The sequence below is a fragment of the Pyrus communis genome, chromosome 1, assembly GCF_041283825.1.
Source record: "Pyrus communis isolate YQ-2024b chromosome 1, ASM4128382v1, whole genome shotgun sequence".
Lineage (NCBI taxonomy): Eukaryota > Viridiplantae > Streptophyta > Magnoliopsida > Rosales > Rosaceae > Pyrus > Pyrus communis.
In genome coordinates this window covers 14,779,558-14,799,742 of record NC_142565.1, presented here as the reverse complement: position 1 = coordinate 14,799,742, position 20,185 = coordinate 14,779,558, and the positions used below count along the sequence as shown (strand labels likewise).

At 34.6% G+C, this 20,185-nt stretch overlaps 1 protein-coding gene across 1 annotated transcript; it reads right to left on the bottom strand.

Annotated features, from left to right (window-relative positions):
* Nucleotides 1–4,022: 4,022 nt before the first annotated feature.
* LOC137719569 (homeobox-leucine zipper protein ATHB-6) lies at nucleotides 4,023–6,852 on the bottom strand. The gene is made up of 3 exons (XM_068458607.2): nucleotides 6,121–6,852; nucleotides 5,279–5,652; nucleotides 4,023–4,950 (listed from the first exon to the last, which is right to left on the bottom strand). The coding sequence occupies exons 1-3, from the start codon at nucleotides 6,179–6,181 to the stop codon at nucleotides 4,396–4,398; spliced, it is 990 nt and encodes a 329-aa protein (XP_068314708.2). The 5' UTR covers nucleotides 6,182–6,852; the 3' UTR covers nucleotides 4,023–4,395.
* Nucleotides 6,853–20,185: the final 13,333 nt, after the last annotated feature.

The following is a 20,185-nucleotide window of genomic DNA, read 5'->3' as shown; positions in this document are numbered from 1 at the left end:
AGATGATTACCCTACTTTGAAAATCAATTGTTTTTCAACAAAGATTGAAAATAAATGAGTTATTTATTTGAATTTGAAATTATAATTTTTAAATTAAAAAATAAAATAATTAATATGAAAATACATTAATAGTAAAATAATAATGTGACAAAGTCTAGGGACTTGGATTAAATTTAAAAACCAACAAGTTTTTAGTTATAGGGCAGTAGTAACTAGGGACCGAAATCTAATTTTTCAATTTTTTAAACATAAAAGTTGCAGATTGTTGTGTGGAACCAAAAAACTGGACACCAAATCTTCTACACCCAAAATGGGAGTGACCTCTATGTGACCCCCTATCTTTAACTGACATGTATTTATTTATTTATTTATTAGTACATTGATATTTTTACACTAGGAGAGAGGGAGTTCAGCTAAGCCACACAATGGGTAACCTAATTTGGTATCGAATTCGCCATCCACAAGATTTGAACCTAAGACCTCTCACTTCTAAATAGAGGAATATCAACAAACCGTAATATTGAATGACAATTAACATGTAATTATAAACGTAATATTTTTTATTTTTTTTGTCAAAAGCTTAATATATGTCAGTTAATAATTAGGGACATAACCTCTTTCTAGATGCAAGATTTGAACATGGATCCTCTCTGGATCCAATTGTCCTAATCTTAGGGATTCATCAATCCGGACCGTTGAAATTTGATCCAACGGTTAAAGTTATTATAACTTTAAAGTGAACCCCTGTTTGTAGCCATTAGATCAAATTTCAATGGTCCGAATTAATAGATCCCTAAGATTAAGATAATTGGATCCAGAGAAAATCCATGTCCGCAAGATTTGATCTCAAAACTGCGGCTGACAAAGGAAGGAGGAGGACACGTATATTTGGGATCCAATCATGTGGCACATTTTTTAAGGGTCATCTGTATTCATCTTTTGCATTTTTCCATTTCTGCTTTCTTGAATTGGAAATCAATGTTTTTGTTATTGGTTTGCTCGCGATCTCAGTGCTCTCTCGGATTTGCAAGTCGGAGTTCAGCTTCTTGATTGCATATATATATAAAATAACCTCGCTCAAAATCTCCATTAAATCCACACCGGCATCCAACCGTCTTTTTATGATTGATTCATACATCCACTCAATCATATCTTTCATATGTATAATAAAATAATAGATTAGAGCGATCCAATTTATAAAATTGCGCATTCTAGAACCTTACATGAAACATGATAGTAAGGATACACAAAATAAGATTCCTAAACTTCTCATGAAAACGGATAGAAACTATGCACGAGATTCTGAACCTCTCAAGGAACCAGATTTGGATTCCAAATCTCTCATGGAATCCGATATAGGGATCCATGTCCTCTCAAATTAGTTTTTATGCAGTGTGATATAGTGAGTAGGGACATCGAATGAAATACCCTAAATTATAATCCCCTAGCAAACTAGAATTCACTAGGAATCGAGAAAACCCTTAAGGTTATTATTGAATGATATGAAAAGATTATAACCGTAGCACCCTAGATGTTTGGTTATATAGTGCTCTTAAACCTATAGTTTCCAAGAGTGCAAATAGGAAACGAATTAAACTAGTAACAAGATACCAAAAATGCCCTGAAATCTTAAATTCTCGTTTTGAGTTAGTTTCTTTAGTCTTTGAACTTAAGTCTTTGAACTTAAGAATGCGTTGCACTATTGGTTGTTTTCACTTATGTTGTATGTTTCCATTAAATCTAAGGGTATACTAGGAACTTCACCCTAAAACTTCAAAAACAATAGAAGATGCTAAAAAAAACAAATAAAAATTTATAAAATTAATATCCAAAACTTAAAATAAAATGACATTTGAACTATAAAAATACAAAATAAAAATGGTATGATTTTAGCAACTTGTAAATATTGGGCAATGTGATTTCAAAGTAGGTAGGAGATCAAACTATGTTTGTACTTAAACAACTAACAAATCACATATTGAACTACGAAAAAAAATTCTATGAGTCAATTTTCTTACACAAAAAAGTCTGACCGTTTAGTTTTTTTTTTTTTTTTTTTTTCTTTTCTCATTTCTCATTTTAAAAATCATTTTTAGTGATGTGTGACGAAGTTTCTAATAAATCCTTAAATTTTATGGAAAAATATACATCGTTAATGAAAATAATCAATGGTACAACACATTGTTTAGTTCGAGATTAAAGAAACTAATATGAGAGTTTAGTGACTAAAATTAAACTAGGATTACAATTCACAAATCACTACTACAATTAAACCTTTTAAAAAATAAACATTCTCAAGCTGAATTAATAGAAAAACGCTGTTGTAAAATTATACTCTTCAAAAGGATATTATTAATAAGGGGCAGTTTGATCCAGGTCCAAAAAATTCACCTGTCCAATTTTATTTGATTTTTTATTACATCTATTTTGCCCTTTGAAAATAAAAAATATTTAAATTCTTTATTTTTGAATTTAAAAAATTTAAAATTTGAATATTCAAATACCTTTATCTACCCATTTTCTAATTAAAAACATTTTAAAAACACATTACAACCAATCTTATAAGTTTATCAAAAATTAAAAGAAACATTGTCGAGGTAGATAAAAAATTTGTGATGTAGGTAGATAATATTAATTAATCTATGATATAGGTAGACTATGAATAAAAACTTATCGTATCGATAGATAACACGAAATAATATGTGATATAGATAGACTAATAAGCAAAAACATATCGTATAGGTAGATAAAATACAATTAATCTATAACACAGGTAGAATAAACAAAATATACAAATAGATTCATTAGAGAAATATATAATAAAGGTAGATAAACAAAATATACAACATCTATCTTGCGGTTTTGTATTTTGAAGATGGGCTATGGACATGAGTTTTCCTCTACATAATCTTGTGTGGTTATCGATTTCCACATAACTAGGATCTTCTTTGTTCTGGTTATAGAAAGGGTGAAACTTTTTTTTTTTTTTTAGCTCGTTCTAGTTTCTATATGCTAGATCCCAACAGTGTACATTTTATACATCTTGACAATCACTATACTTGAATTTCATAAGGTGAATGAGTTGGTTTAGTATCCTAGATGTTGACTCGGATCCATCTGCCTGGTTTGGAATTTGTTCAACCCGAAGTTACCGGTTGTTTCAGTGTTGACAAGTTTTATTGTTTATGATTTTAGAGTAGTTGAGTCTCTGTTACGTTAGGCTTGGCCTTTTCATTCCTTTTGAATTGAGACATTCTTATCGAGTAGGATGTTGGTTTCAATTTCCTTATGCTGGTGGGCTGTGGCTGTTTAATTTATCATGGGAAGAGAACATTTTTCTAGAAATTTTAAAACTTGAAAGAAGAAGACTAAACAAGTAAACAAGAAGGAAGGGGATCGAAGAACACAACACAAATTATATACATGAGTTATGGAAGAAGAGATATACTTTAAAACTAATTCTACAAGTAGGGGATTATGTAAAGATAAATAATTAATTTCTTAATACAAGTAAATCTAGAATTAAAGGATAATGTTAATAGAGGGGTAATTTTGACAAAAAAAATGAAAATAGAATGATGTGGACAATGAGTCACTGGACTTCAATCAATAATTAAATAAAATTGGATTATATCTAGTAATTGCTTACAAATTTAGACTTATTTCAAGTTTCCCCTATTAGTAATGCTGTTGTAAAATTATACTCTTCAAAAGGATATGGCACTGCCATGCTCCATGGTAAAAGAAATAAATTATCTACCGCATGTAGTTGAATATCCTAATAAATGTGACTTTCAGTTTTTATTTATGGAGTTTGAAACTTCCTTTTCCAATTATTGTAATAATTTTATAAAAAAGAAAATTAATAAAAATAATTTGAAAATTTTAAATTTTAACGATAAGAATAAAATAAAAAATAAAATAAATAATATTAAAATTAAATTTTTAATATAAAAATATGATTTTACCTTTGTATAAAGCTGCCCACCGAGCATTCAAATTGTTAAAAGCGAAGCATGATGGAAGGGAAAAAGTGAGGCACAATGATTATTTTCTCCATTACACGAAATTCTACCTCCTAAAGTTCTTTCTTTTCCCGACATTTCATTTTTACAGCTGAAATTTTAATTACGACCCAATCATCCCGCACGGTTTGGCAAGGAAAATACCTTATGCTCGTCCTCACCTTCCACCCACGTGAACCTCTCTCTCTCCCACCTCCATTCTACAGTTGCTCTCAAACTTCCACTTTTGCACAGTGGAGATCAAAGTACATTAATTTATACACAACCCCACTTTCCCATTCAACAAAAATCATGGAAGGTCTATTTCTTGGATTCCAATTCTTCTTTTTGGATGGGACTGATGGAGTGGATTGATTGGATTGTTGATGGTTTAGTTCCATTGATCAGGACAGTACCACTGAAGTGAAGGCGCTTGCTCATCGGAGAAGAAGCTACAAGCCTCCTCACTGCTAAAGAAGTTGTGTTCCTCCACCTTCACGGAAGGCTGATAGCTCTTTTGGAACGGAAAGCAGTTCATTGACGATGATGACGGCAAGGACGACGAACAACAGTTGAATTTGAGTGAAGTGGAAGCCGGAGACTTGATGAGCTGGTGGTTTTGGAGAATCCCAGATGAAGACACGGTCAAGTTTGGACTGTTATCTTCGTTCAAGATCGCGCTTGAGTCACTGTCCGAAGAGCCATCTTTGAAATCTGGGAACAATGAAACGGCTTCTAGTACTCCACTTGTGTTGTTGAAGCTCTCAAAGTTGAGCTCTTTGCATTCAGTTTCTGGAACGGAGGATTCCGGAGGTGGTGGCGGTGACCGGCTCCCCTCATGAACCGCCCGGTAACTGGATTGATCTTTCCCCAGGAGTTTCTCTTCTTTTACTGAGGGATTAGTGGTCTCTGTGTTCTCTTGGAATTTTGCTTTCAATTGCTTTATCTGCAAGTCAATAAATAAACAGTTGATCCAAGATTTAGATCATATCCACAACTTGATTAATGTCATGTTATGGTGTCAAATTGTAGATCTAAACCACATACTAAATCAAGAACAAACGTAATCGAGGTTGGAGACAAAACATGACACATGAGATTGTTTGACAATGGAACATTTATTTCTATAAGATACTGCATCACATGCAACTTGATTAAGGCGTCGAGACATGTTCGAAAAACTTACTGACGATGCTCTTTATATAAAAAATAACGTCTCGTACTATTTGACAAGAGAGCATTTATATCGATAGAGTTGTGGATCACGTACATACCTCTTTGAGAAGGGCTTCATTGTCATGTTGAAGGATATCGTAGTTGCACTTGAGAGAGTCGTAATTGGCTTTGAGAACGCCGTAATCGCGCTCCAATTGCTTGGTTTTCCAACGAGCACGGCGGTTCTGGAACCACACGGAAACTTGTCTTGGTTGGAGGCCAAGTTCTTGGGCAAGCTTCACCTTTCTTTCAGGTTCAAGCTTGTTCTCCACCTCGAAGTTTTTCTCCAGGGCCTTCACTTGTTCAACGCTCAATCTTCTCTTCTTCTCGGAAACACGGCCGGCCTCTTCCACACAACCGTCCTCATCTAACCCTTCCAACATGGACTGGAATTCCCTGCTGTAAACATGGTTGTTTCTTGGACTCTGTTCATCTGCAAACAAAGAACCAATCCAATCTTAGTTTTTCCAAAAATTTGACAACTAAGAAAGGCAAAACAATAGATTTCAAGGGAAGTTGACGTTCACCGTAAAATCAATTGACAATATAACAAATGGTCAGATGGTGTTTTTCTTCCCTATGTTAGATTCATACGCTCAAAATATATATGTATGTAGGCTGGAAATTAAAATTCCAAAACAGGAAAAGGAAGAATACAAAACATGAATTGAATTCGACAAGCAACATGATGAATTTGAAACATAAAAGAAGCAATCGAGTGTCATGATCTCAAAGCTTTTTTTTTTTTCTAGGTGTTTGATCATGAAAAAGGTAACAAACAAACAAATAAAAAAACACAAACATGGTATGTCTGAATCTTGGGGAAACACCAATAGAAGAAAAAATAAAGGCAAATTCAAATAAATAAAATGGATATTATATTAAAAACTAAAAAATTAACCTGTTATTGGGCAGATGGAAATCATAGCACCCAAAGAATCTGAGCTTCCAAGCCTCTTCATAATTAGTGAGTGAGCTAAAACAAGTTTGATACCGGATCTTAAGAGATCAAGAAATTAAACCAATCAAAGCTCCTTTCTTTTTCTACTTATCTCTGTAAATGTTTTTGTTCTTTCTCGATTATGTTTTCCAGTGGATCTTTAATAATTTAGAGGAACATATGTTGCTCACTTAAAGGAAGCAAAGGAAGAAGAAGCACAAGTACTATTATGTCTGAAACAACTAGACAAACTAGTGTACTGGTGTATACAACAGGTGTACAACAACCTACTTCCTCCCTCTGCTGCTGCTGCCGCCCCCTCATGATCTTTCTTCTCTTTCATTCCTACTTCTTCTCCTCCTCCCTCAGTACCCATCAAAATTAAACAAAACCAAAAATTAAAACCCAACAAACAAACCCAAAATTTTACCCCAATGGACAAGTAAATCAACCAACCAAGACACTCTCACTCTCTTTCTCTCTTCTCTCTCTCTCTTTCCCTCTCTCTCTCTCTACATCATTACTCAAACAACTAAGCTTAGTCTATGATATGAGCGTTCATCTACTACAATGGGAAATAACCAGAGACTTACAGAGAGAGAGAGAGAGCGAGAGGGAGGAAGGTAAGTGAAGGAGTTCACAACCCAGCAAAGCTGTCACACTCTCTCGCTTTAAATAAACCAACTTGGGTTCGATATTGGGTTAGAATATAACTGGGGTTAGATATTGGGTTAGAACTGCAGAAAGTTGGCAAATGAAATGAACATAAATTCGATCCAAATGCAATTTCTTCTTCACCGGTTATAGCCTGTTGCCTTTCCGGTTTATGACAGAGATAACATTTAAGTAATGTTAAAGAGATTAATTTTTACAAACTAAATCAAGTGCCACCAATAAAAAATAAACGTGTTATTCAAAATTGTCTTGTCACCCAAAATAGAGTTCAAAGGCCAAATTAACGCTGTCAACAAAACCAAATTAAACAACAATAATTTTTACAATTTTTTTTTCAAAACCGCACAACCAAGTAACGAGATTAGTTGTCTTTATTTTCTCTTTCACATTTTTTTTCAAACTAAAAAAGCTTTTAGTGACGAAATAATTATCCAGACATAGCCGCTAAACATATGACGAGTCTTTTAACGATGAAAAATTGTTTGAAAATTATCAACAAAAAAACTTTATAGATTTTTTTTTTTTAACAAACGATATTATCTACACTAAGAGAGAGTGACTTAACCTCATAATGAGCTAGCAATAATGTGGTTCAGATTTGTCTTTGGCAAGAACTGAACCTAAAGACATCTTACTTACAAATGAAGAGAAATATCATTAAATCGTAATACTAGGTGACAACTTTAGAGATTATTTTATACTTGCTTTCTTGTATTTTTAAAATTTTAATAAGTACAGAGTGGCTTGGCTTATATTAAGTTTGTAGGGCTCAAGCGTCTAACGGCTTGGCTTTGATTTAGGTGGGGCCAGATTCGAGGGGCGTCAGCGCATCATGGGCAGTCACTACGTCGTGTTCGGTGCGATTAATCGTGGATAGAAAACGGTACAATCCAACGCTCCTCCTTCGGTTTCTGTTTTCTGCCCTTTCGTCACTGCAATGGTTAGTATGGGCTTCAGATTAGTGTAGGCGAATTTTTAAATACATACATTGCTATCAACTAGCTTCCAGATGCATCAATGTTTTCAATTTTTTTCTTTAAAAATAACCGAAAATATTTCTATCTAAAATAAAATAAAATATTGGAGTGAATTTTACACAAGAGTATTTAAATTCGGTGTCCATATGAGCAAAAAACGGAACATATAAGTTAAACCTAAACCCTAAACCCTAAACATTTAGGGCTCGTTCATCAACTTTTTTGCTAAACAATTTTTCGTTTTGCAAATAGGATGAAAAATGCGTTTGGCTGACTATTTTGTGAAAAAAAAATTTAAAAAATGAAAAATAATAAAAATAAAATTTAGTCTTAATTTTATAGAACATCAAATTTATGTTTACTCTCTTTTTCAAGAACAGTTTTCAAAATATTAGATACAAAGGATACATTATAAAACAAAGTTAAAATTTTAGTAGAAAAACGTAATAACATTTGCTACAACTACGATCATCATCGCCACTACCACCACCACCACCACAACATTCTCTACTGTCTCACCGTCATTACCACTACCGCTAACATCTTTGACACCGCCCATGTTGGAACCAAACTCGCGCACCGCCTTAAGTGGTAGAGACGCACAAATTCGAATAACTTGTAAAAAAAGCACACAACCATGACCAAGCCTAAGACTAGGAAAAGGGTTTGTACTAGTCAAAGGTGAATGATCTATTTGTGAAAATTAGTTCATTTGAGCAACATCTATGCATGTAATTAACAATTAAAAGGCAGAATCATGCTTGTATGCACTCAAAAACAAAATTTTACCCATGAAATTCAAGGCCTAGTGTGTGTGGTGAACCAAGACTCAACTCAAGAACAAAGTGAGTTGAGAAATATTATACCTTTGTGTATTCCTCTTTGCGTAAGTAAAGGCTAATCACCTAAGAGATAGGGCCTTCATTCCTTACTTTTTAGCTCCATCGATTTCTTGGATGAGGATGGTAGAATGGATTCTCCAAGTTCCCAAAATAGAGAACCTCTAAGTCTCCACGCCAAGGAGAGCATTGATGAAGAGATGAGTGACCTAGAGAAAGTAAGATTGCTAGCTTTGTTCCTCTAGGGTGGTCGGCCTCTTATAGAGAAAAGAGAGCTTTTTGTGTTCTCATCTTTTCTCCAAAAGAAACCCTAAATGAATTTTGGCAGTAATTATATAGTCCCTTCACTTAAGTGACAAAAGAACCAAAACCCTTCATTCTCTAATGTGGCTGGCCTTAAGGGTTTATTGGGCTTTTAAGCCCTTGTGTATTCAAGTTGTCATACAACTTGAGTTAATGGGCTTGGCATTCAAATCCCATTAGGCCTTGAGGCCCAAAACTAATCCAAGGTCTATAACGAACTTATTCGTTTGATTAATTAACATATTAATTAATCCTAGCCATAAATAATTAAACCATTTAATTATCCTTACTCATCTCTGTTGTTTCTTCAATCTCTACCTTACACGGTGTACAATCCATTAGTTTCCTTTTAGCGAGGTAGTGGGCGATTAGAACTCTTCAAATCGATTGTGAATTAAAACATACTTTCAATTCTCCTTTTAGTGATTACACACCTTTAGGGCTTCCACAAACCATGAGTGACACCTAGCAGTATGTCATGGCTACCCAAGCTATTCAGAAGAGGTGGAGAACCTATTCAGTTTAGGATTACAATGCAATACGGTCTTTCTCTATTATAATACTCTTGACCACATTGTTTGGTTTGATAGTTTATTTATGTCTACTATCCAATGTGATTCTTTTACTTATATGATTACCTTGAATGTTTGGAACAACTTCCTAAATCTCATTCGTACTTTGGTCAAAAATTCTTAATCATATCATAGAGTATTGTCCCTTAAACGGTTTAAAGGTCAGAGATCCCTTGTTGTGCATTCACTTGCCTCCATAGCTAAGTGACTTAACCCCAACTATGCCGTGGACACCCTTTGACGGAGTGACTTTGATATAGTCAAAGATCGAGGACCTAACCACAAGACAACTATGATGCCTTAGGTCAAATGACTACTTTGCATTATTCCAACCATGAGTTCTCATGTGACATGAGTATGAGAACTTCTTGTTGATCGTGTTCAGTGGACTCATTCTCTATTGAGCATCTACATGCTTGTCTTGGTGTCAGTCACACCAATGACTTAAGACCAGTCACTCTCCCTAAGAGAAGACATAACATGTATTGATCTTAACAGACTGTTAATGCCCAATTGGCAATCCTATGATCAGGAATGTTTAGGATATGTATAAGAAAGAGAATGGTCTCTTGAATCTAACTTCTTTAGATCACATTCTCCCAATTACATATTCCTTGGACTTATCATTTAAGCATATAACATTTATAACGGCTTAAAACAATAATATTTGCCCTTTATATTAAACCAGATTAGTTTAATATGTGAAATGTCTGTAAAGTATCATCATATGATTGGTTTTAGGGCACATTTTCAACAATATCCCATTTTCACTAAAGCCAATCAGCTTGGTTATCTGTGATGATACATTTTTTGAATTCATTTCAAAAATGGTTGAGTAGTAGGTCTAGACAATGGATATCTATATGTTATCCATAAAAGCAACCTTGAGAATAACGACGTCACCATTATGCATGATTCTCAATCATGTAGTTCAGTCTCTAATGTGAGTTCGAATCTTGATGAGACCTTCATTCCTTGGCTTGAGCTATCGCCCCATTAGTGTCGTAGTGTCGGTACACTAGAGATACTTTCTGGTTGGAACCGAATAAAGAGTTCATAAATGAACTTTCCCATCCAAATAACATTGTTGTAAGCTTCTATATGGCGATATATTTTGTATGCACGATGGAACACACTAAAGTCATTACTTTTAATGTTTCCACCCAAATATCTTTTTAGCCATAATACAGAGATATCCAATTATCTCTTCATTCAAAATGAAGATGCATTCAATGATGGATACGATATTAGATTCATATTCTAATACATTTATGCTTCCATTGCGTTACTCTAATTCTTCCTCATTCTTGAGGAATCTATCATTTAGTATTTCTTAAATACTTAAGGACTCACTTCACAATTGCCATAGTTTTGATCCTGGGCTTGCACTGATTTCATCTTGTACCTATCTTGGCACAACTCATATCAATATTTTTCATACAATATGAAATACGTAAATCACCTTTCTGCGTATGCATAAAGGATTCTATTTACGCTTTATGCTTCTTTGGGAGTCAAAAGGGTACATTCCCTTTTAGAAGAACAACTCCCAGTTTGACTGGAATTGTCCTTTCATTTGGAGTTTATCATTCGAGAAACTTCCTACATCTATTGTCTATCAATAGGCATTGAGACAATCCAATTATATCTTGAAATCTATCATTATAGATTTCCATCCCATGTATATAGACTATGTCTCCCATATACATTCTATTGTTAGAATGTTTAAAGTCATAACTTTAATGAAGAAGAATTCCCTTCATTTCCAAAATTAATATATCATATATATGTTCAAATTTATGAATATGATTAACTCCCACTAATCTTTTGTAAACCTAGTAAACAAAAGATTCATTTACATTCTTATGAGAAATCAAACGATTTGATCTTTCTCTCATAAGACATTTATGGCTCCCACTAGCTTGCTAAGATTCATTATGGATGGATCTCTACAACTTACACGTCTTGTGATTCCTAGTTTTAGACATATATTATCAAGACTATCTTGATAATGGTTTTGGAAACCCATATTATGTCCAAACATTGAATCACCGTTTAGTTGTAGCTAGCAGTCTTCGAATTAATTGAAACCAAGACTACATCAAAGATGGTTTCTTCCAAGTCAACCAATCTCATTGATTTGTAGTCACCTTAAGCTACCATTTAGCTATGTAGGTTTCATTATTTCGGGTCAAATGGTACTATACCATTTCCTTGAGTATATGTTATATATACACTCAATGTAGTCATAAGGATTTTCATTCTTATTTCTTTTGAATTAAGAGGTGTAACTTTATGACATAGTCATAAAGTTCAAACCATTCAACGGAGATGGTTTATAAATCCTTCTCAACTACCTTGGAGCTTGTGGTGTAGGAACTAGGTTGTTATATTTGTTGATTATTATCTTGTCTTTCAAAGAACCCATTCTTTGAGTTCCATCTCTCCGTCATTTGCTCTATCTTAGGCAAATCCTAGTGTAGGATTACAATGAACTACCAAACAAACAACATTTGTTAGTTGGTTTGTAGAAGTGATATCCAAAGGTTAATATAAGGATATCACACAAGATTGTTCTCAAACAAATATTGCTTATTAGCACACAACCCCAAATCTTAACACGCTCAAGACTTGTCTATCTTTCCAACTACATCCTCTAGAGTCATGAAAATTTTGGAAGATCTTCTAATTGACAATCATATTGGCTTAGAAGTATATATCCTATATATGGGTATTTGATGCTAGTTTCCTTGATATCTTTCAAGGAAACTCTTCGAAAGTGTTATTTTTCCTTGGATCAAATCTAAGGAGGTAAATACTTTAGACGTCTTACTCATTAACTTACATTCTTGAATTCTTTGAAACCTTTTGCAAAGTATTTGCACTTGTGTTTATTCAAAATAAACGATAGTCCAATCGAGAGCAATCTTCAGTGAATGTCATACAACATGAGTAGTATTATGTTGTGGACAAGTGCCACTAACATCTAAGTGAATTAACCTCAACAACTTTGTGATTCTTTATTCTTTCCAAAAGAATAAAGATTTGAACATTTCGCCTCTATACAGTTTTAACAAGAAGGCATTGGATCCGGATCTAACGATCCAAAGCATCCATTTATGACCAACTTGTACTTTATGTTTTAGAGGTGTCACAACTCAGTGGGATTAGTCACTATCTTGCAACCTTTTATATTTTAAGCATCGTTATATTCTAAACAGTTAACACTACCACATCATCTCTACTATAGAGACAATCAATTAGATTACAATAATCCATTCATTTATTAATAAAGAATAATGTTTTGTCAAACAAAACATTCTTCCATCTCTTATAGTGATGGAATTAAGTTCCTTATTCAAATTGGAATGTAAAGACAATCTTTGGTTTTCCAATTTCTTTGGTAGTTCATATGAGGAAGTAAGTATTATCTGCTTTCGCAGAGATCTATATTTTATCACATTCAGAATGTGAAGTACTTTCTCTTCTCTCATTAATCTTCTATTCTTATTAGCCATACTTTTACAACGATTGTAAAACATAGTTACTAATACGGAATCAAGCATTCAAGTAGAAGAACCAATTATTTTGAACCCTTCAAGAACAATTTATAACACCTTCGAAAGGTGTGTTCTTGACACTTGCAAGACATTTCTTGCAAATACCTCTTCCAATGTCCATCATTTCATAAAGAAAGTTTGTTCCCTTAGAGTTATTTCGCCTTCTTCATTTGACTTCTCCATTGACTACAATAGTCATGGTCGTTAAACTCCCACTATCTCTCTTGAAACTTATTTCAATTGTGTTTATACACATCAAACGATTTGGAGATTGTGCGGTTAATGTTCACTATATAGTTTTTAATAAACTTAGTGAACCATTTGGATAGGGACACAAAAGTGAACTCCTTGCCTAGTTTCCATCTCTTGAAGTGGTTTAACACTTCAACACTCAATGATTCAAAATCATCATAAGTCCATGTTGATGGACTATTTTTGTCAATCAACCATTATGTTCTAAACATAATTACAAACTTTCAAGAATTGTTCAAGGCAACTCTCATTTTTTCATACAACAATTTGTAAGTGAAGAATCATGGCGCATAAGGTGTCTAGGCCCTTGTGCTTACTTCTCAAGTTCCTTGTTCATTTAACAAAGAAACAAGCACTAGTGTTTGCGTTAACTAAGGGTTGTTCAAAGCAATTCTTATTTCTTCGTACAACGATTTGTAACTGAAGAATTATGACACTAAAAGTGTGGTCCTCTTTATGATAGACTTATCTAACATGTTTTTCCAATGATATATTATCACTAGGAAGATTGTGAGAATGAGACTACTTAGGCACATATACAATCCATTCAAGACAATCTATGGGATTGTGGTACCAAGTCCGGAAACTAAAGCCTTCGACTTTTCTTTGTCAAGTTTTGGATAGCATTTGCAAATATATTGGTAAACAAAGACATAATGAATATAAATTGATTGATTTTAAGCTATTTGATCTCAGTCTTTAAATCAAATAGCACCACCCACTATTTTTGGCAAATTCCATATCCCTCATCGGAATTCGAGAGTTTTGGAGGAAACTCTTAGTAGGGTATGGGAGACTCACTATTACCAAGTCCACCTCGCAATTATAAGATGTTGGCTAGCAACAATAATAATGAAAGAGTATGCTTGCTCATTTACATCTTATGTAAGTACCCATCTTATTTAGCCTCTAGAGAATGATGCCTCACAATGATATGATGTTGGCTGCATTGCACTTAGTTAAGTCATTTCCACCATGCAAGTTCAGGTAGGGGTTCAAAAACAACCTCACAATGATATGATGTTGATCATTCTCGTTGCCTACCTTCACAACATCATGCATGCGTATAGGACTCCTCCTAAGTGTAAGCACACACTTTGTACTCCCCCATGATGGGGTGAAGTCCGTGTACAAGTCATAAACGATTGGAGCCTACCATGGTGGACGGCCACGAAAAAGTGTTCAAAGCACTCTCACACTTGTCAACTTAATAATGGTTTGGAGCTGTGAGTCTATGATCGGACTTCTGAGGTAGTGTTATTTAAATCAATCTTACTTTAGCTTAGAAAACCATGGTCCCACAATTGCCCCTAACTATATATCTGAAAGACACTTGTTCCCCTTGAAGATGGATAGTTATCTAAAGACCATGTCATTCAAAGTAAGCTGGAATACATATCGTTTGGCCTTTTGTCTTCATATGGTGATTCGGTTCTTTGTAAGCTCTCAAGTGTTGTGCCATAAAGTTTTTAATGATGAAACTTTGTGCTTGTTGCATGTGTATGAAAAACAAGAAATTACCTCTGATATTGTTTCCTGATTTTAACCATTAGATTTGATGATCACGAGAGAAGTTGGTCCATATACAACAACTAGATAATTTGAAATGTCTTCTTTAAATATCTTTCAAACTTCATCTTCTTCTCTTTACCAAATCCCTAATTTCATTATCCTCCCAGAAACATATCAACTATCTTTTCACTTCTTTAATTCAAATTCCTCACTTCTCTGTTTCCTTGAAAAATTTCCCTCTGTCAACTTACATCATTCCAAAAAAAAAATGATGGGTGGTTAATAAGGCCATCAATGCTTTATGGCACGGAATGTTGAGTGGTCAATAATAAACACGTGCAAAAAAATGAGTGTAGTGGAGATGATAATGCTTCATTAGATGTGTACAAGAAATGCTAGGGTTACGAACGAGGATATATGAGATAAAGTAGGGCTGCAATTGAAGTTAAGATGAGAAAAAATTGGTTTTAAGGTGGTTTGGACATGTGAACTGAATACTTACAAATGCTCCAGTTAGAAGATAAGACTATAAGACGGAGGCTCAGTGCAAAAGGGGTAAAGGAAGATCTTAGAAAGACTTGGAAAGAAATTTTAAGAAAAGATACGAAACACCTAGAGCTAACGGAAGATATGGCACAAAATCAAGTGCAGTGACGTTTTATGATTCTTACAGCCGACCCTTCTTAATAAGATGAGGCTTGGTTGTTGTTGTATTGACCGACCGTCTGGGTTGGTCCGACCAGTCGACCTTGATCTGGTCGACTCAAACATCTAGGCATCAAATGCAACGACTTCTGAGATTCAAAATTTGATGCCGCGGAAGAAGCATGATGAAGAATCTTCACCGAGATCTAGTCTTGGTTCTTAATCTAGGTTTGAATCTTGTTCAAAATTATTTGGGTGATTATTTGAATCTATGTAGGGGTTAGGATGAGCTATGCAATCTGATAAGAACTCAAATCAGGAATAGAAGGAAAAGCAACATCCTCCATCGTCGCAGGTATCGATATAAGAGTTTGTTGGGGGTATAATTTCAAGTAGAGTGGAAATCTTAAGATCACTGCTCTGATACCGTGTTTAAAAATAATGTAGGCTCTTGTAGTAGTTCAACTATTTTGTTATTTCCTTGTTATGGGTTTTCAAAACCCATTAATATCATTGAAAATATATCCTAGGGTGACAAAAATTCTTCTAATATTGGTACCTGAACTTAATAAATGTTGAGGAGGGTTCCATTTTTTCATCTTTCTAGCTCACTTTCTATAAAATTTGAAATAAAAGAAAAAATTGTACGTAGGAACTCCATTCCCAAAGTTACTTCTCTCTTTTGCACTACTTGCTCCCTTGTTTCCATCTTTTCTGCTAACTTACCAATGAAAACGAACATGTACGACATGCATGATTGCATGCTTTCCTTCCTTTCTTCTATACTGCCAAATCAGCATGGATGGAACATTCTTTCACAAAAGAAAATATTTCACGCAAATGCTATAGCTGCACTAGTCGGTCACGAGGAATAAAATGATGAAGTTGCTCCAATTGTGGTATGAAGCCAAGAGTTAGGCATGAAAGTTAACCTGACAACTCCTAAAGGTGGATGCATCTCATTTGATTCAGATTAGAACTCAAACGCACATCGAAGTACGGTGCGGATTGATTTGGTTTAGTCAGTGTTATATACAATATCTTTTGGTTTAATACAATTGAGTAACTTGTTATAGTGTATAACTAGGGTTTAAGAGGGGCTATAATGTATACTATATATGTATCAGCTTCCTTTATGATTTAAGTGTGTAACTTAAGTTATCAAGATTACAGTTTGTCAGTGTTTCGTGTGTTATATAGGGTTAAGGTTGGCCGATTGATCGAGAAACTTGAAGCATTTAGAGATTGTGAGTCTATTGGTGTATTATAGTGTATTGAGGATTCTTAGTTGAGAAGGGTTGAGAGAAGTGAGGTTACTTAAGAATGTTGGAACAGGCTCATAATCTTGTTTCTTTTGATACATATAGATCGTATCATCGATGACCGGAGCGGTAGCCCCATTTGAGGCGAACCTTGTCAATTCGTTGTGTTGTTGGCCTGGCTTTTTTATTTCTTCTTTTTTCCTGTTATCTATGGTTGTGTGTGTGTGAACGCTTGGAGCCCATGTCTTAAAGTCTCTTGCCGTTCTATGCTTCTCGCTGTTTACTCTATCATTAATTTCAAAACTGACGAGGGTGTGGAAAAGCTTATTCGAACGGCAAGTTCAGATTAGCTGCGGTGAACAGTTTTTTTTGGGCTTTTGGTGTCCGACTGGACCTATCATTACTTTTCAAAAAGAGAATGATAAGATGAATACAACTCACTCCTTTGCTGATACATAAGATGGATTTTGACGTTTTAATAACGTTGTTGGGTTAAAAATAGCTTTTAAATTTTAAGGGTATTTACGAAACTTTTATAATTCCCCATTTTATTTCCTTTGCATTTAGGGTTTTCCCTAAAACTATATAAACTACTTTAGGGTTGTATTACCATTCATCTTTCATGTTATTAATCAAACTTCGAGAATTTTTCTCAATTCTCTAGTGATTATTCGTGATTTTTTTATCTATTACTTTTGTTGTGTGCCAAAACCCGCCAATATCTTAACAAACTAAACTAAGCCAATAAAGGATTAATTAAAACCTCTACAATCTGCTACAAGCAAGCAGAAGTTCAATTGAAAACATGGTTATCCTCATAGCTAACCCTGGTTCTTAAATGATATGTTTGCACCTACTTCTGATTTATGAACTTGATGTTTATGCTCAAAGATATGATACATTAGTTTTCACAAGACCATATACGTCAAGCATAACAGACATACGACCCATGCACATGTGCCTAAAACTTGTGATATGGAAGAGCTACTAGCATCCTGCCACATTATCATGTTGTATAGTCAATTTATTAATTATACGACTACATTTTTTTTAATCTATTTGGGCCACATCTCTCGATGAGTGATTTAGGAGAAAGACTTTCATGAGGCGTCAGAAGTAGAACCCACGTAGCTGCAAATTCACTTACATTAGAAAGGCAAGATGCATGGTATAGCTAGCTCAGATTATTTCAATTCTATAAATTACTTTCTAGGACAATATATATAATTCTTATAAGCACTCTTGAAAACGGTGATATGCAACAAAATAAGCACAAGTGGAATTTTAGCTGTAGAGGGGATCATCATAGATGAGAGCCCACCACCATGATAATTGGTTGCTCTGAAAGGTGAAAGGGGACCCCTTGTATTATTTCTAAAGACAAGAACACGGGTGGAGTTGGGTTCCCAAGTTTCAACATATATAACCCCACATAGAAAGGGAAACCAGAGATATCAGTTGAGGGCATGTGGGAAAATCACAAAACCTGCACAAGTACTTTCGAGAGGCCCTTCGTATTCAAGGAGGCAGGTACATATATTGGAGAGATATTTTTTTCTTCTAATTTTTTATTAATTAACTTAACATATAGGAGAAAAGTTGTTCTATTTATATACGTGTTTGATTTGAAGCCACATATAATAAATTAATAACTGATTCTAATTGTTCCGTCCATCTTATCTACAATCGAAAGTAAAACAATGGAACAATCATAATAAGAAGTGAAAATTTTGAACTTGACTAGTCATAATAAATTGATATTGAATTTTCTATTTACGTTGGCGGATGTAGAATAGGAAATCTGGTTTAGTAGTAAAGTATATAGGAGTCAACTGAATATTGCAGGGTTAGGGTTTCGGGCATGACCTACTCGATCAGCTTGCATGCATGCATGTCGATTGAGTAAGGGGTGGGACATATTTATTTGGTCGCTACATACGTACATTTCTTTGCATTCATCATTCGTTTTTGTATGAATATAGAGTGAGTACAACTTAGAGCACGTTAGCTGCTGCTGGATTTATGATAACTCCTAAGAAAGATACAAAAAGGAAGGATTACCTGCAAGCCTACAGAATATATATAATAATTGTCACGAATGATGTAACATGATGAAGTGATAATCTTGAAACTTATCAGATAATACATATTATTATTGGTGGGACGCAAGCTGGTGAAAAATTCTAAACCCTCTTATTACTCTAAAAGTGCTAAAAGGAAAAGCACTTGATCATTGCCAATGATGTGTTTAGTGTAACACACACCTGCAGATCTAAATTAGTTTAAATGTTTGTCAAATTTAAGAAATGGGGCGAAAGTCGGCTTGATTAGAACACAAATGCACTTTGCCACTAATTTTCTGTTTGATGATCGATCATATTACTGGCCTTCATAAGTACGTAATTAATCTGTTGCTTCTAATAATTCAAAGATTGTTATAGAATTAGTGGGTGAATGCCCACTCAAAAGAATGCCCAAAGGCTTAGTAATAGTGAGTAATAGTGTTTGATACTTTCAAACGTATCATCATTGTATTTTGATGGTTGTAGTTACGAGAGTCGCTCTATAAATAGAGCACTCCGTCTGTTATCAAATGCACTGCGAAAGAAAGCAAGAGAAATAATATCAGTATCCCTCCCTCTCTTTATCTGCCATCCTTTTTTGTGTTATAGTTACTAAAGTCATAGTGTGATATTTTGCACCTACTTCATTCTTGTCCTTAGAAAGGTTATCTCTCTAACTTTTGTCTATTTATAACAGAGATTTCAAACTTCCAATTTTTGTGAAACAGATACAATCACCAAACAATGGTGATTCTTCCAAGGGCTCACTATGAATGGACTCACCTAAGGATCCAGGATTTCAAGTCAGTGGCTGAGTACAATTCTGTGTTGTTCAGAATTATCTCTCAGTGTGGGGATACCATTACTGAGGAAGATATGCTGGAAAAGACTTTCAACACATTTCATGCCTCTAACATGCTCTTGTAGCAGCAGTATAGAGTGCAAGGCTTCACTGAATACAACCAGCTGATATCTGTACTCTTCATAGCTGAACAAAACAATGAGCTCTTGATGAAAAATCATCAGTACCGACCTACTGGATCTGCACCATTCCCAAAAGTGAATGCTGCTTCCCTCGAAGTGAACGCCACGTCTTCTAGTGGTCATAATCATAAACGAGGATGTGGCCATAAGTGAGGCTGGTGGAATAGGAAAGGCAAGAATTATGGTGGTCAGTTTCACAACCAGATTCCAAAGCAAAATTTAGGCCCGAGCTTTAAAAATGGAAATTGCCACAAAGGCAAAGCTTGTATGAACAATGCTCCTAGAAACTCTGATGGAGCATGCCATAGGTGTGGTGGCGATGGGCACTGGGCACGTACCTATCGTACCCCAAAACATCTGGTGGATCTATATCAAGCCTCCC

Excerpts from the sequence above, each read along its gene's own strand:
- LOC137719569 (XM_068458607.2), bottom strand. The coding sequence starts at position 6,181 with ATGAAGAGGCTTGGAAGCTCAGATTCTTTGGGTGCTATGATTTCCATC. Across the intron at positions 5,653-6,120 it reads TTCCATCTGCCCAATAACAG|ATGAACAGAGTCCAAGAAAC; the intron begins GTTAATTTTTTA and ends CTTTGTTTGCAG. Across the intron at positions 4,951-5,278 it reads ATGAAGCCCTTCTCAAAGAG|ATAAAGCAATTGAAAGCAAA; the intron begins GTATGTACGTGA and ends ATTGACTTGCAG.